Genomic DNA, 18,514 nt, shown 5'->3' with positions numbered 1-18,514 from the left:
CTGAATGTCATTAGAGTAACTAGTTGCACATAACTAATTACTCCCCAACGATGCTGATATCTTCCGTGTTTTTGTAAAAGAAGAAGCAGAACAGTAATACAATTTTACACATGAGGGCTTTTCAAGGACCTCCAAACTGCTCTGCAAAGAGCGCGCAACAGAAGGTAAAAATGAACTGTACTTGATCTGGCGAGACCAAGAGTACGGCTGAACAGCACATGAAAAGCTTTAGTAAAAAGATCAGGCTTGAGCATATGAAGAAAATGTCGCGGGCGGCAGAGCTTCTAATAGATCTGGACAGGGGGTTCACTCACTGGGGTGGTAGTGGTGTGGGGCCTGGTCTTCAGCTGAGTCAGAACTTCAGAATCGGCTGGATGGAACACAGTGTTCCTGTCCGGGGGAGTCGAACCCATTTGCTACAGGAGGCCAGATTGATTGAAGTGCACTTCAAGAGGGGGCATACAGTACATACCATAAATTATTGAAATACTAGGCACGGCTGTTAAGCGCTATTATTTATTTTTAGTGTTCAGCGGTTTTTGGTATGTATGTTACAGTGACATGCCCCCGTTAACATGCAGTCAGCAGTCATTTTGTCTTCACTAGATGCAGAATGTAGGTCATTACCCTCCGAGTTTACCATCCATCTGGAGTGTTTTTTTACCATTAAGAACTGTAGTTATGTACAATATCATGGTTGCGATTATAGCAGACTATAAATCTCTGTTCTGTTAAAACAATATTGTTGGGACATTTCAGTCACCAGTTGGTGAAAATAAATGTGCAGCTGTAGACACCGCACTCCTCACAATACAAACGCTTTGACTAATTTACACTGCGTCGATGGTCTTTCTGTCTGGAGCTGATTCCCCTTTGATCTCGCTTAATTAGTGATTTTTACCATTTAACAGCCTACTTATTTCTGACAGCTGCTGCAGAAGCAAAATAAGGAAAGCATTCTCATAAAAGCTTGAAGCAATAGAAAGTACTGACAAAGCCAAAAGACACGTACTGCCTTGAACCTGGCTGTGTCGTCTTTATCTTAACTACCTCGCCAGGTTGATTGGTCAGATTATCAAAAACACAGAGCAGTATTCTCATTTGAATAAGCCTGCACCCGTAAGGTAACCGCGAGTAATAACAAAAAAGTTCTAGACCTCTAGAACGAGTCATACGTTTTAACCTGTGATGTAACAGATATTTCATTTTCATTACTCTGAATTTTGCACAATTGCTCAATTACCTTTCCAAACCCTGAGGTGGGGTTGGAGAAGCTGCAGGACTGCAATGCTAGTTAAGGCTGATCTCCACTCTCCGCATTTGTGACCTTCTTCTGACATCGTCTGTAGTCGGTGCACTGAAGGCATGTAGAGCAGAGCTTCAGGCACCACATCCTGTTCATGTTTGTTTATTCTTCAGGTTTAATTTTATGTGTCTTTGTGGTGGAGTGTAAAAATGTATTTATTTGCTACTGTATATATTTCAATGTAGATAATTATTTTATTCATTGTACTATCCCAATATCATGTCCTCATGGTCCAGTACCTCTTAATAATTATAGTATGCTTGCAAGGGTGATAGCAGGCCCAAGTGCTGCTAGTTTCCATGACCCGTCAGTCGAAACCCTGCGGCTGAAGCGTTTTGACCAGTTCGTGAGGGACGAGGCGATCAACGATACCGTGTTTGTGCTGGGCCGATAGCTGGTGTTCGTCCTGGAGGGCACAGCTGCAGGAAATTGGTGTCTTGATGAGCTACAGCTGTGAGCTGTCCTGTTTAAATGGGCTGTCTGAGGTCTCTTGCGAGACTGCAGAAATCCTCTCGGAAACCACAAATGCGTGTTGGAAGAACACCTTCAGCAAGCAGCCTGATGGGCGGCTCGTGTGTCTGTGTTCTCCGGAGAAATGACGTACAGTAGCTGGGTAGCCCAGTGTTGCCGGCCAAAGGAGCTGCAGAGCTGCAGGGAGAGCAGCCTGAGACAGCGGGGGAGGCCGCTGATTGAGAACTAGGTTGTAAAGGGCCGATCTTTAGTTTGAATGCGGGTGTATTGTGCGAACGAGGTGGCTGGGAAGGTAATAAGGAAGAGAGACAGGGGGGACGCCATCAGCCTGAGGTGCCATGGAGGTTGTGTGCACAGGTCTTGTGTATTATTCCCCCTCCCACCATTTTTACACAAAGACTCACTCCTGTCAAACAAGAACTATGGCATCTTCAGTCAGTAGCAACGCAGTTGGATGGAGGTAGAGAACCACGGGGGCTGCTGCCCGTACTTTGACAGCAATATCATACGACACAAACTGAATCCTGATTGATGGCTCTGACCTCTGAAGTGCAATTTATAGAGGAGGGGATGTGCTGACGTAGAGCAAAAAGCATCACTGCACACGGGGCTTACAGAGGCTCATTTAGTACATTAAAGAGAACACACTAAGTAAAGTGTTACAATAGTCAAATTATGAGGATGTAGAAGTATGTTTCAACATTTAGTAATACTGTTTAGTGTGACAATCATTTACGGACATTTTCTCATTTGCCTTTTTTCCATTGTGGAAAAAACGAATGTAAAACTCCGGGCGATCGGTACTTAAACATTTCAGATGTTGCTACGCCTCTGAAAAGTATGTACAGCAGAAGGTCCCTGGCAACAATTTACATTATGTATCTGACAGAGCTAGGATCTTAACTAAACAGTGTTATGCAGGTTTCCAACATGCACTTTTCATGAAACCTGCAGTGGTAGTATCTAATTTAGTCAGAAACTACAACAGATCTGATTGTAACCAGCACAGCTGTGAATTCCACATTCATTATGGCAGAAATATCTGACCCAGGAGGTTCTGTGGAAATAAATAAGTGAAGGACCCAGTACAGAATCCAGTGAAACACCCTGAGTAGATAGAGTAATAACAGACGTGATTTATTCACAGCTCAACATTGTACAGCTTCGAAGGAACAATTAAAGGTTTATTCCAGGCCGAAAAGAGACGAATTGCACAACGTTTTGGCCGTGGAGCCTTCTTCAGGTGTCAGTTCCTCTGAGGTCTGAGAAGATCAGAAGGCCATAGGTTTTGTGGGTAAAATCAAGAGTGTTAATCTTATTTAGAGAAAAAAACAAGCTCAGGTAATGCTCATATTCCAAGTACTGTAGGTTTGTTATAGTTTATGCTTGCTTCTTATTTAGGAAGCCGAGAGCAGAGCAGTGATCTGAAAGAAGCGCAGAAAGCTTTTGAGTGTTTTTTGCAAGGATGCAGGATATAGAAAAAATAAGATCTGAAGTAGGGTCGACAGCCAACACATTGTATTTCTTTTTTCTACTTTGCTTAGTGGAATTAACATGAACTTGTTTAATTGTTTTATATGTGTCACTAAATTAAATGCTGTTCTGAAGAAAGTATTCCTCATATTTACATCTAGAAACCTGTAATTTATTCTAAGCTTCAGAAAAGACCAACGTGACAAGGAGTGTATTGAAACTTTCTCTTTTAATTCTGTACGTTTTGACAATCCACAAGTACAGTATATAGGAACAAATATAGTACAAATATAGGAACACTGGACATTTCTCATTTCTTGTGTTAAAACATGTTAAATTAAATGGCAGCTCTGCAGACACTAGTGCACAGCATTTGGTAATACTGTATATGTTAAAGAGAAAAAGCATTGGGCAAGGAAGCTCCCTTTCAGTACTCAACTTTAAGGCAATAAGTAGTTTACAGCAATGACTTTGTGCCCCTTAATGCAAAATATGCATTGACAGACATAACCATTTCTGGACTCCCTCAGCGAGCTCTCCACTGTGGATAAACTGTGGATAAGCTCTATTCATAAAATGACAAATCTTTTATTTGACTTTGACTCAAAGGGAATATTATGGCCAGCTTCTGGGATTCAGCTTTAATCTTGTGCGAATCTTTCCTGTGATGTTAGATACTCCATTGGCTGCTAACATGAAATGTTGTAAGATGTCACAGTCCACTTATGTACTGTATGATTACAGGTTCCGCTTTTAAGGAGAAAACACTTTGAATTAGGAAACAATGGGGACTGGGAATAGCATAAAACAAGTCATGCTTAAGCAGATGTCGCTCAAGCTGTCCAAGCCTCTCTGAGATTTCACAGTGCAGCAATAAGAAAAGACAGTGCTCTTTAATTTGGTCAGACGGCTCTGCATTTCACTGCATAAACAGGAACAGACACGCTTGTTTCTCCTTGTGAGACTGTGAGCGTTGGGGTCATTTAGTTTGGTACCTCAACTACCTCAGTTTGGTGCCCATCTGCTTGTGGGCACTCATAGATGAGGAGTATTTTTCCTGTTGCTTCATAGTTGAGCTTGTACTTAAGTGTCATTTTTGCAAACTATCAAAAGTATTTAAGCCCAGTCTGTATGCAGTTACTCTTGTCATTTCACTCAGAAACAATGGCTTATGAGCACAGCAGTTGCTTTGGAAATGTTTTTTTTTTCTTGTACCGAATTGGATCATATGCAGATGCTGCTAATAAGGTAAAGCACAGCCTTTGCCTCTGCCCTCAGGACACGCTCTTAGCTGACCAGTTTGCAGGGTTTCATGCTTCTTATAAAATCTACTGTTGAAAAAAAATCTTCTGTTAGATGAATGTGTTTTAATGTGTTTTGTACACTTGATCGTGTGTACCAAAGTCCGTGCAGGGAAGCAAGATTTCCATCGGTCTTTTAAATATTTTCTTCCATATGTCGTAAAATTCACAAATATATTGAATTCCGAGTGATGTGGTCAAGGGGATGAATAGGTCTAATTCAGTGTGTAGCAGTGCAATATTTGCAGGAGGGGAAGGGTTACTGTAATGTGTTCTCTGTGCTTCAGGTTTAAAATGCTGTGGTGGCGTACAATCAAATACAGCATTTTGTGATAAAATATAAAAGCCATAGCCTTACCTTAACATACTGTAGGGGGAGGACAGTTAGATTTCTGTCTCGAAGAGCTGCCCAAACAGAGTATACAGTATATGAATAGACATTCGATGTTATTTACATTTTGTGTTTTATAAAGAATACAGCTCAGATTGTGACACAGAGAGGAGCAAAAACCTCCTGTTTGAAAGGTGATTTCTGAGAGTCTTAGGATGAACCATTAAGAAAGGTCCTAGTTGTCACGCCCTCTGCAGCCAGGGGGCGCTCCTTCTCTGTCCTGTCCCTAGTTTCTGGTCTGCTGTCCTTCCTGTCCCTCTCTTTCCCTTGGGCTATATATTTCCGGGTCTTGCACTTTGTCCTCGCTCAGCATTGACGTTCGGATGTCCTGAGACCCGCCTAGCACCAGGGCGCCCCACGTCCGCTCCCTGAGGGCATAGGTTTCTATACGGCATTCCTGAACTCTTTGCACTATGAGCCCGGGCCTTTTTCCCGTATCGCCGCTACGCATATGGGTCTTTTTCCGCTCTCCTGCTCCCCACGGTTTGTCCCTTTGGACGTCCGTGACACTAGTGTTGCAATGAATTGATTTCCTTGCAAATAGTCCTTAATGTAAAGCAGATGAACAGTTATTATTAAATTCAGGACTGCAGTGCCCAGTGATACAACATTTTCTAACCAATGTTGTAAAAGATATACAGTGCCTTGCAAAAGTGTTCAGACCCTCCCTATGGTTCGGTTCCAATTGTGTGAAACTCCCACTACAAATAGACATTTTTTTTAAAAAAAGAATATTATATTAAAAAAAGAATGCTAAAACTGAAGACTTCTCATGTCAGAGAAGCTACAATAAAGGTCAGCAAAAACCAAAGATAAAAATAAAACATGCTGATTGTAAGAGTTTTCAGACCTGTGAAATCAGTATATTCTCCAATCTCAGCTGCTAAACTCTGCAGCTCTTTCAAATGTAATTGGTCACACAGTGGCATCTCTAACCAGGTTCCTTCTTATCCACATTCAAAGAGATACTAAGAGTCTTTGAAATGTTTTTACTGTATATTCTCCTGGTCTATGGCTTTCTCCAACTTTTTATCCCGAGTCGTTGTGAAAGCTCCTTGGTCTTCATGTTGACCCTTTGCATTAAATTCACTACCTGACTGAGAGACCTTACAAAGAGAGGTGTATTTATCCTGAATCATGTAAATCAATATTATTGTACACTTTCAACTAACTGTGTGGCCTGTTAAGGTAATTTTGTGCTGCTAAATTAGTTTGACGCAACAAAGGATGTGAATACTGATGCAATCATCACTTTTCTATTTTCCTTTCCTATAACCTTTTTACATCCATTTGTTTGTTGCTTTGAAGGTGTGGAGTAGGTTGTGCTTGTAATAGATATTCAAAGTGTCGTGAATACAAGCTTTTAAGTAACAAGATGTGCAAGTGCAAGGGTCTGAATATTTTTACAAGGCACTCTAATTCTATAATTCCTGATTTCTTTAGGTTTGCAACTAAAGAGCAGGGTTAATCTGACTAGTGTATAACAGTTAATGAGAAGCATCAAAGCTTTTTGCTCTAGTTTTTTTTTCTTTCCTGATTTTGGAGGAACACTTAAACCTACAAGATCCACAGCTTTCTCGGTGTATGAATTGTGAGTGTGTAGTACTGCAGAGTGTCCTTCATTTCATATCTAAGGGGGATAATGTGAAGTAGCTTATTAACAGCTGCAATCCTACAGAAGGAAATGATCTTGATACTGTGGACTAGAATCAAGTATGATACAGGACTAAAATGATTAAATAATGACACTTGAACTGATTTCCTCTCCATCTCCCTTCCCATCTGTGGTCTGCAAGGCTTGGTGCTAATAACTAAATGTAGTGTCTAAAATGTGTGATGGCCTATATAAAGACAAATGCTTTAGGTTTTCGAATGTATTTTAGCCAATGCCCTTCTTATAATGATGTTCTATTAAGTTTCTTCTTTGGCACTATGCACGACTGTATTTACAGTAGTTTAAGTAAAACCCAGTGAGATTATTAGAGGTATATTTTCATCTTTACAGCCAAAGACAAGACAACATTGCAGGCACTCGGCCTTTTTTGGTGATAACAGAAATTCAGAAATCGGCATTTTTGTTTTGTTAAAGTAAGCATTAATTTTAGATTAATTCCATTTTTGTTAATATGATTTAAAGGTGTAAATGAGTATTAGAATTATTTTTTAGTACTAAAATGTTTTTAAACTAAGTCCCTGAAAGAACAGTGTTGAAATAGGATGGTGTTGCCCTAAGACCTCAGATGTGACACAGTGTGAAATATACTGGGGATTATGTTTTTTTTGCCTCGGAATAAAGAGCATGTTAATAGTACCTCCATTGAATGTTGTTTATAACATGACTGCTGAATCACACGTTATCATTATCGGTTTGAGCCCACGGATGCTGAATCCAGACTCCAGGGAGTGAAGGCACTCTGTTCAAGAGCTGCAGTTAGTAACAGCTGTTACCACCGACAGTAGGAACAAACAGAGGTTACTTCCATGCTGGAAAGTGGAAAGAAAAAAAACGTTTTAAAAAAATGTTAAGGCTGCAGAGCCTACTTCAGGTGTGTACCAGGCTGGGTCAACAAAACAAAATGTCTATCTAATTTCCTGTCTGAAAGTGACCTCTGCTTCTTTGCAGCCAGTACACTGACACAGGTCAGTTAAAACAGACCTACAAGCGTCTTCTGTAGGCCTTTTCTGTACTGAAAGATCTCTGTTTCTGTTGACGTTTTAGCAAAACTGAGACAGGGGCATTATTTTACTTGAAGCGTGGTAGGGTTCTGGAGAAACCTACCCTTCCAGCACCCCAGACTAGGCTGGATGAGATTCTTGGATCCATTATCTACCAGCAACCAGGCAGGCTGGGTAGGCCAGACGGCCCGCTTCTCTTTTGAAAACCATTTTATATATTGTCGCTGTTGGCATCGCAGAAGCTTGTAACGCAAAGGAGGAGCAAGTCTGACTTTTCTTATTGTGCAAGGCGAAGCCCAGACATGCCTTAAATCTGTCAGCGCAGGAAGGAGCTTGGGACTGAGTGGAGAGAATGTGGGAAATGGGGATCATTGTTGCGTAGTTGGAGGACAGAAGATGACTATGATGACAACTGCCCAGAGGTCCTGCAGGGAACACTGGGTGTTGTAGAAAGCACTGGGTTTGAGTCAGACATCATTTTTTTGTCTGATTTTCTCCAGTAGCGAAGCATTCATTTTGGAGCTATAGTTTTACTGCTATTGCAGTTGTTGTAATTAGCAGTAAGAAGTACTATAATTTAGCTTCTGTTAGTATTTTTATTACTTCATAATCTGTTTTCAGACATTTGCGGTGGAGCCACCATAATTTTCAGGAGATGAAAGGAGGTTCAGGTTTTTATGTTCTTTCTACATAATGCTTGGTCACATGGAAGTGTTTTATCTCAACCACACGACATTAACGAAAAACCAAAGTGAACTTTTAGTTGAACTTACTACTGAATCACATTTCCATGTGTTCCTTTCATAATTGGATGTGTTATTTTAAATAAAGCATTTGTTACCACCCCGCCAAAAAAAGTGTAAAATGAAGTGTCCTGTCTGAGTGTATCTCTGCTATTTTAAAGTTATATCTAGCATGTCTGATTGCTGTAATAGGAAGGAATGTGTCATGGAAGTTTCATGCTGCTATAGAATGAAGTTTCTTTTTTGGGATATGTTTTGTCATTATGTGTTCTACCTTTGTGCAGGTAGAGTTGTGATTTTGAATACATGTGACAGGGTATGAATGTTGCCATTGGCTGTGAAAAACAGCCTTAGCAGAATAAGGTGAACACTTGTCTCATATAGATATATAATGCAGTGTCCCTGTATGGACATTTAGTGCATGTTTGCCCATGAAATAATTCACATGGATAGTGGTAGAGAAAAACGTGTTTCACAATATACTCAGATGTTTAGTGACCAAGCCATGCCATTGTGATAAATTGATTAATTGAAATTGAAGGTAAAGACCTGTTCATCACAGACTTTATCCTTCCTCTGATAAGGAACACTCTTAATAGTTAGTCTTTTAGAAAGCATAGAATTGCTTTAACGTTCTTCTCTTTGTTAAAATCAGAAAAGAAATCTAATAAGACTTAATTCACCATCACATATATTTGGTCAAGGCAAGAAACCACAGTTTCATTTTACAGTTCCATTTGACCTTTCTTATGATTTATTAGTGTGGTACAGCTGTGGTTCACTTGACTAGTGAAATGGGTCTAAGGTCATTAGGGAACGTTTATTATACTTCAGAAATGACCCCCCAGTTCACTCCCTTGTCAAGTCATGCTACTGTATATTCTGAAACTCAAGTACTTCCTCTTTCCGACACATGTACAATTTATATTGAGCCAACTGTGTCAAACATACACTAAGAGATGACACAGATGTCCTGTGATTTATGGAAAGCACTCATGTTACTCTGCCAGTTTACAGTCAATGCAAAGGTTTGCTGTGATCCCTTGTATATGACACATCCGCATGGTAGAGTTGGTCATGCTGGCTAGTACAGTATGTGCACATCACTGTAACATCCTTTCTTAGTCTTGCCTTTGAGTGAGTGTCTTCAACATGAAGTAACAGAACATAACGTCTCTGGCTCCGTTCTGCCTGAAGCCACTTTTCCTGTGTTTTTTCCCCTTGTGCTTAAAGGAATGGCAAGGAGGGGAGAACAGCTGACGCCAAGTCAAAGAAGCTTAGCTGTAAGGTACGTTTTGAAGGTATGTTTTTTTCTTTCGGGTGAAAAAGCAACAGCTTGCACATTAATGCTTCCCGAGTTTCATGCCTGGGGCGAGTCCATCCATCCTTCCATCTGTCTTTCCACTGCCTTATCCAGTACAGGGCTGTGGGGGAGCTGGAGACTATCCCGGCAAGCAACAGGTGTGAGCCAGGGTACACCCTGGATGGGACGCCAGTCCATCTCGGGGCGCACACGCGGACGTGAACACACGCACCCTCGCACCACGGCCAGTTTTTCCAGAAGCCAGTTAGCCTACCAGTATGTCTTTGGACTGTGGGAGGAACCCAGAGCCCCTGGAGGAAACCCATGTGAACACAGATGGGTGATACAAACTCCAATCAGACAGCGCCACAGGAATCGAACCCCGGGCCCTAGTGCGGCGAGGCAGCATGGCTCCCCACTGTGAGCCCGTCTGGGCTGATGTGCTCCTTTCAATTTGGTTTTGTATTATCACCCTGCAACTCACAACTGGCAGCCCACTGAAGCTCAGCAGGTGTGAGCCTGGTCAGTACCTGGATGGGAGACCTCCTGGGAAAAACTAAGGCTGCTGCTGGAAGAGGTGTTAGTGGGGCCAGCAGGGGGCGCTCACCCTGCGGTCTGTGTGGGTCCTAATGCCCCAGTATAGTGACGGGGACAGTATACTGTAAAACAGGCGCCGTCCTTCGGATGAGACGTAAAACCGAGGTCCTGACTCTCTGTGGTCATTAAAAATCCCAGGGCGTTTCTCGAAAAGAGTAGGGGTGTAACCCCGGCATCCTGGCCAAATTTCCCCATCGGCTGTTATCAATCATGGCCTCCTAACAATCCCCCTCTGTGAATTGGCTTCATTACTCTGCTCTCCTCCCCACTGATAGCTGATGTGTGGTGAGCGTTCTGGCGCACTATGGCTGCCGTCGCATCATCCAGGTGGGGCTGCACATTGGTGGTGTTGGAGGGGAGTGTCCAGAAAAGCGCTATATAAGTGTAAGCAATTATTATTATTATAACTCTAGCCTTTCCCTAAATTACTTCCGAAGCTTTTTCCGCAGTAAGTAACAAGAGCACACAATACTGCATTTACAAGTGGTCTGTCCTACACTTTATTCACCACCCTGAGCCAAACCCTTAAGTGAGTCCGGTTTCCTGTGCTGTCTTAAGTTCAAGTCCGATCCAATTCTGCCCTCTCCAAAACGCTGGCTTTATTTAGTCAGCCCTGATAAATTTCCCTTTTGTCCGATGTGGTTAACGTTAATAAAGACTGGCTATCTTTCTGCAGGGTTTTAAATACATTCATAATAATTAAGTGGTCAATGTTTGGGGGGGGTAAATGTGGATTAGAGAATTGATGGGTTACATCTAATACCCTAGCATTTTAAATGAAATATGCAGAATTATTATGAATACAATGAAACATAACCAAACACAATCATACATCTATAAGCTTTACATTCTGTTGTACTTATTACCATAAAAGCATTTAAACCCTGTTGCTCTGCCACTTCATAGGAGCAGCGCAACATTTTTCTCCCGCAATAAGGTTTTCACTAAGATATTATTTTGAGAGTCTGAACACAACCTGAGGTGATATTTATATTTTTTTTCTGAAAGCTGACCTCTGTTCTCCTTGACATGCAAGAAACATTAGTGCATTTTTAATGTAATTATAAAGCCAGCAGTACTGGGGGTGTGATCAGCTACTGACTCTTAATCAGCTTTTATTTTCACAAAGATGACATCAGAGTGAGTGTAAAAAGGGTGACGTCAAGGACCTCAGATTCGCGCCAGTAAGATGCCCTGTTGTTGCCAAGGAAACATCACGTTCCCACAACACACTGTGGGACTGCGTTTAACCAGGAGCTGTCACAACCAGGGGAGAGGCAGGAGACGGGGGATGGAAGAGCGAGAGGGGGGAGATTCAAAGGCAGAGAAAGAAGGGTTTAATCAAACCTCTACTCATGTAGCTCTGTGCTTCAAGAAGATATCTGAAATAAAGGGGGCTGAAATGTATAGTATGAAACTGTAAACATTTGAAATTTCCTTGACTAAAAAAATTACGAAAGCGAATAAGCCGCAACACATACTGTAATAGGTGCATTCTTGCTAGACAGAAAGTTTTGAGATGCTGTGAAAACTTGTTTTTGGAGTGGCATGAGAACTCTCAGTTGTCTCCAGGGGTTTTAACTCCAGCTCCAGGCTGGCTCCTGGCTTCCTCTAGCTGTCCAGCTCTCGAATGGCTCCATGGTTAAACTTCATGCTGGCTTCAGGACTCAGACAGACCCCCAGCTCCAGGCTGGCTCCTGGCTTCCTCTAGCTCTGGGGCGTCTTCAGTGCTTCGTTACAGCACTCTAGCTGCTTTACCTGCTGCGCTCCAGGTGCTTCTTCAGGAAACAATGCAAAGCACTATGGTATCACTATGTTGTGTTTTTAGTGATGTTGCTTAGCTACGAATACTCCGTGATTGTTTATTAGTAAAAAAATGCATGCTTTTAAAATTGACTTATTTTTACCTTTTTAGGTATCTGTTTAACAAAAACAACATTTTCATTCTAAAAAAATAATTTTACCGGTTGACAAATAAATTTAGAAAATAGGGGAAAAAAACGTATTTTCTTGTATATTATATAATATTAAATAACATGGTTATGCAAGGAATGTGTATAAAATTAGCTGAATACTAACAAAATATTAAGAACTTTGTTTCCCACTTAACGCGACATGAATTTGGGCACTTGCACACATGAATCATACATCTTTCTAGCTCATTTGTTCTATATACAGTATGACTAGCATTTTCTAGTTTCTCCTTTCTCAGTCTTTATTCGAGGACTGGTTACAGCTTATCAGGATAATTTTCAGTATTGCTTTTGAGAACAGTCCATCACTCTGAACTGATGTGTACCAGCACACAAAAGAGAAGGTGAGACAGCTGTGTCAACAAAGGCAAAGCCTCTCTGTGTTTGTTTTCTCATAAGCCCAAGGGCTGGAGTCCAAAGGGTGCCTCTCCTTCCCTGCACGCCCCTTTAGTTAATTGAGCAAAGCTGATCCCTTCCATGCCATTGTCCTCAGGGCTGCAGATGAACGTGCTCTCTTGGGTGGAACTGTATCACTTACAGGGCGTTTAGGGTAATACGCAAGCCTGGGATAATAGCCTAGGTTTACTCGTTCTCAAAGACATTTTTTTTTTGTGGATTAAAGAAGGCTGAGGTTTTGATAATCAGTCATTTTCTAAGCATACAGTAATAACCCTTGATGGGATTTTACTTAAAAGGTAGTGATTCATATTCAAGCCAGATTCAGGCTTGGCTTTATCTACTTTCCAAACACACTGTGAATTCACCATTTAAGGGACCATGAGTGGTTCAGCTCGATACTTTGCTGCAGTGAGAATTGCGGCAGGGTCCTGGAGTGGTTTCAGTATCTCATACACTTCTTTGATGGAGCAGTTTATCTTTTCAAATTGATATTTTGTGTGGGTTTCTTCAATTGCACAGGGGGAGTCTCTGACCATTCTGCTTGCATGAACCCTTTGCCACGTGATAGAGTGAGAGCTGGCTCCCTTGAGAGTACTGTACAGTATATTGACTCACAACATGGGCCAGCTGGGATATGGAAGAGAGCTGGATAGGTAGCCACAACTGGGAATTTCAATGAGTTTTAGCACCCAAAAAGAATGGAACTCCAAGGGAGGGAAAGGAGAGGTCAGGATAGGCTCACAGTGGGATGAACCATACCTTGGATGTCAATCAAGGAGGCTTGTGAAGAGAGAGATTAAGTTTGCATCTAGACTCCGAGGATTCAGCCCCGGGAAACCAGGGTTTGGTTGTGGAGGTTATGGAGGAATCTTGACAGAATGGGATCAGCCTGAAAGAAGAGCAAGTGGATAGGGGTTCATGCTGGAAGACAGATTGGAATGGCTAACAGGCTTGTGGACATCAGCAAGCTCTAAGATACTGTAGCTTGAGAAGATGTGTCGAACACCGTATTCAGGTGAACCACAGGCTCTTGACAGGTGGTTTGCGAGGTAGCTCTTTTGCCAAGTGTGCTGCCCAGGAACAGGAGTAGCTTGCCGGACCACGGAGGACTGGAGGAATTAGCATCTGCAGGAGAGAGGCACTGCCTGGCAAGGTCGTAGTGTCTCACCATAGTTGCAGTTTTCCGTGCTCCATAGTAGAAGTCGTGGTAGTACTTTTATCACCAAAGATGAGAGCAACAGGATCAAGACGCAGCAGGGCGAATTCTTACGAATATTCTGTACAATAACAACTGCAGATGGATGAGCAGCCCAAGAGGTAGGGATAGAGGAGGGCCTTGGGTGAGAGAGAAGGCGACGGTTTTGAAGACCTCGAATTACGAGAGTGAGCTGAGAGGGACAGAGGACTGTGAGAGAGTTTGAGTACAGTCACTAAAAAGAGTGTCAGTGAGAGTTCTGAGAAAGCGTTAGGGTTTTAAGCGCGTCAGGCTCCTATGGAGTAAGTCAGATTGAAAGCATCTTCACTGAGAAATGAGAGAGTGCTGGGAGTGCGCTCTTTTAGACATCAACAGCAGGGAGCTGGAGGGTGAATCATGGCAATGCGGGGCCTTACATATGAGAAGAGAAAGGGAAGAATCGCAGAAGGAAGCAGACTAATGTAAGACCTAGAATCCTGGGTGATGAGGTGGGGGTGGCGAGGTCCAAGCACAGAAGCTGTATGGTGCCAGACCGCTAACAAGATCAAGTGACATGGCTAATGTGAGTTAAGTCAGGTACAGTACGTCAGGTTTCTTTCGATCAGTGCAGTCAAGGGCTGGCACTGTCACAGACAAGCTTGATCGTTGGCAAGCTTGAGTTGCATTTGCAACACAGTCCTTTGGATATTTCTGTGGTCCAAATTCAGTGAGATACAGCTGAGCATGAGCCAAGCACTTGATGGCCTTTCAGAAATTCCAGTGTCAATTACTTTCTAAATTCTGTGAATACAGTCAATTGTTAGCATTCTCAGTTTTGAAACTGTGAAACCTTTCACTTGATGTTGACAAACACGCAGTGCTGTGTTTTTCAGCTTACCTTTACGGACATTCGCTCTTTAGAATCAGATAACATATTTGTAAAGATGTAAACCCATATTTCCTACACAATACGGGAAATGTCTTTGATACAGACTATTCTGCAGCGCAAACTGGTTGCGGATCAAGAGGAATCCATTCCAGTGCAGCTTTTTCAACAGTTCCAATTCCATGGAAAACCTTTTTCCGGAGTTTGCTTTTCAACATTTGAGTAGTGTCTTTCTAGGTGAAAAACTCAGATTCTCATGGCACCGCTTGCATTTTTCTTTGCCCTGCTGAAGAAGTTGAAAACAACTGGCAACGTTGTTATAACATTCTCTCTGTGTCATAGCGGTGTTGCTATGGAGAATACTGAAGTGGCACTGATTTTAAACTGGAGCATCTGGGGACATGCGTTGATGGGTTTTTCTCATCAAAAGGTGAAAAGCAGGTTTATAATCTTAAAGGGAACTGCGACGCTATTTTTACATTTCAGGGTTCGACAGAATCGGCATTAACGCGTGCTCTTCAAGCTGCAATAAAAGTAAAATGTACACATTAACTTCTAGATCACAAATTAGACTAAATTGTCATGTTCTGCAATTCAGAATGAGGCAAAAAACGTTCCGGTTTCATGTTACGTCCCTTTGACATTGCGAACAAGCACTCTTGTGAATACAGCTCTTTTAACCCAATAGAAATATTGCTTTTGATTTCGGGACGGTTTTGCCGAAGAAATACTACATAATTGTTAACCTAGCAGGCAGATCACGTTGGAACATTTTGCGGTGAAATGTCTGCTTACACAACATGTACTTATTCGCTTGGTCATTGCGTGACATTAGTGATTACAGTGACTAGTGAGCAGGAAGGGCAATTCGCAACAACATGGCGACTTACAGTACTTTCGCAAAGTTCACAATTGTGTGCTTAATTCAAAATTTGTCGAATGTTTCTGTTTCACCAATGAATTTATTTTGTAACCAAGATTTAATAACTGGTCTGAGAAATTGGGACTGCAGCTCCCCTTTAAGTATCCAACTTATGTGGAACCAAGGGACCTGTGGCAGCTCAGGAGAAGGGACCCCCTGACTTCAGCACGTGGTTGTAACTCCATGGCAACTAACTTGGGTTCAACCAAAAGTCATACCATCACTTCAGAAATTAAATGGATCCAAAAGCTGAATTTAGGCAGAGCAAGGGTTTGGTTAAAATTACATAATTTGTACATTCTTTTGAGAGTGTAGAGAACACGTTTGTTTCTAAGAAAACCAACGTCGCTGTAAGAACTAGATGAAGCTTTCCTACGTAATAGAGCCTCTAACGATATTCCAAAAGAGAGTTTGCACATGGTAGCAAAAAAGGCTAGAATGCAATGGCCCCAATGATTTTATGAATTTAGAAAAATACAAGGAAAAGGCCTTTGCGTTATAAATGTATAAAGAAATACCAGGGTGCAGTTAAAGGAAAGGATTATAATGAATTTCAAGATGAACATGTAGAAAGGGATATTAAAAAGTCCAAAAATGAAAAAATGTAAAATAATAAAGAATTTTATTATTACAACACCAATAAAATAAAGATATGTGGGATAATACCTGTATTGGGAAGCATCTAGATGAAGAAAGAAAATAGCTGATGTGTAAATATTTCAATCACTGTTTACTAAGGACGAAATTGGCAACGTGCTTCCGGCTGAGAAAAGACAAACGTCCCTTTTAAATAATATTAGCATAGAAGAGGCAGAGGTTGCACATACTAGAAGCACTTAAACAAATCTCTAGACCCTTATGGTATTCTATTGATTGCACTTTAAAAAAAGCAGTTATTCATAGACTGTTAATAATACTCTTCCGACAGTCTCTCAGGATGTGCTATTGCTTGCCCACTCAAAAGAAGGGGAACGAAAATGAACCAAATAATTATAGTCCATTAAGTCTTACTTCTATTACTGTGCCTGCAAGGTTAGGAAACAGCTATTTGAAGAAATCTAGTGGATCATTTTTATGCAAATAGGATCACAGGTCAGATTGGCCTTAGAAAAGATAGGTTTTGCTTAACTAACTTATTAAATATTAAAAAGTTATTGGGAGTTATTTAAATAAGCAATGACAGTAATATACACAGAGCATGACAGGACATACACAGAGCATACAATATGGTAGATTCAGAATAGTTTCAGTAACTCTCAAATTACAGGGAGTAGGTATTCGGTGTAATGCCTGTGTGTGGATTGGGAATTGGTGTTGGATATTAAGAAAATTACAGATAAGGGATAAGTGCTCCACGTGGGGTAATTAGTGGACTACCACAATAATCTATATTAGGGTCATGGCTCTGTAATTTAAATGAACTTGATTCTGGTGTAGATATTAAACTAGTGCAGTTTGCATGGAGCAGATTAGGAGAATTAGCAAATACTATAGAATCTGTCATGGAAACTCAGAAAGATTTAGATAGAATTTAAGTCTGGAAAAATGCCTGGAAGAAGACATTTAATACAAACGAGAGAAATGTTTTACACATGTGTAAAAAATAATAAACTAAAGATATAAAATGGGAAACTGCATTTTTAGAAGCTGCTTATGAAAAAGATGTTTATTTATACAGTTTTGAGAAAAAGTTTGTGAACCCTTAGGAATTATATGGATTTCTGCATTAAGGGGCTCCTAAAATGCGATCTGATCTTCTAAATCATAATATTAAATAAAGACAGTCTTATATAACAAGCAGCACACACAACATTTTACATTGCCATATCTTTATTGAACAAATGGTTTAAACAATCAAGATCATTGATCGAAAAAGTACATGAACCTCTAGGATAATGACTTTTCCTAGAGGTGGCAGGATAATGAAAAGAGGGTAATTGGAGTCAGGTATTCCAATCAATGACTCAGGTGTTCCAATCAATTCAGGTTTGGGATTGACCTGCTCTGCCTTATTAAAAAAATCACACAGTTTTGGTTGCCTGCTGTTAACAACAGAATTCTGTTGAAGTGCAATATGGCCCAATTAAAAGAGATTTCAGAGGACCTCAGAAGAAGAGTTGTTGACGTTGTGTATGTTGTTTGTTAAATAAGACTGTATTTATTGTTATGACTTGGATGAAGATCAGACCACATTTTAGGAGCCATTCAGGCAGAAATCCAGATAATTCAAAAGGGTTCACAAACTTTCTCTCACAACTGTATTTGCACGTCAATTTAACCTTCTAGGTAATGTGTGTAAGAAATAAAAAAGGTAATCAGAATACAGAGGTTAGTATATATGGCATAGGAACCAGATGGATTTCTACAGTATCAACAGTGAACCCAACAACAGATGTCACAAGTGGAAACAACGTGGAAAAGCAAAGAACTGTTCGTCTGGAACAAGCTGCCTAGCCACATTTTTGAAGCAGATACCCTGGCTTATTTCAACAAATAACTGGAAGAAAATCATGTATCAATTAGCAACAAGAAACCTTGTTTGTAATGTTGATAATTGTCTTTTCCTGCTTTTTCATGAAGATATTTTCAGTATAGTTACAACTGCTACACTTCTGCAAAGGTTCTTGAGTTTTTATTAAATCAAACAGTGTTATTTAATATTCAATTATGCTTTTAATTAAAGAGGCATTGTAGAATTTTACATCGAAACAGTGTCTTTATTTTAAAACATCATGTATTTTATAAATAGGACAAAACCATTCAGGCTGTTTTTTTTGGGTTGTTTGCAAAAGATTTAAGATTCGATCTGGATTTTAAAGCTGTTGCATATTGGGGTATAATTAACGGCAAATAAATTAAAGCGTGTTTTTTTATTATTGTTCCTTAATGTTATTTTTAG

General features: G+C 40.7%; 1 protein-coding gene across 4 annotated transcripts in view; it reads left to right on the top strand.

Annotated features, from left to right (window-relative positions):
• Positions 1–18,514, top strand: part of LOC148675329 (membrane-bound glycerophospholipid O-acyltransferase 2-like) — a 136,953-nt gene that overhangs the window by 97,887 nt on the left and 20,552 nt on the right. For all 4 annotated transcript variants that reach the window (XM_088626569.1, XM_088626568.1, XM_088626570.1 and 1 more), the window contains one exon: positions 9,595–9,649. In XM_088626569.1, coding sequence (XP_088482695.1) covers positions 9,595–9,649 — 55 coding nt within the window. The remainder of the gene's footprint in view (positions 1–9,594; positions 9,650–18,514) is intronic.

This window comes from Lepisosteus platostomus, chromosome 3, assembly GCF_059453375.1.
Source record: "Lepisosteus platostomus isolate fLepPlt1 chromosome 3, fLepPlt1.hap1, whole genome shotgun sequence".
NCBI classification, from domain to species: domain Eukaryota; kingdom Metazoa; phylum Chordata; class Actinopteri; order Semionotiformes; family Lepisosteidae; genus Lepisosteus; species Lepisosteus platostomus.
Note: the sequence above shows the minus strand (reverse complement) of the source record. Positions and strands in the feature narration are given on the sequence as shown.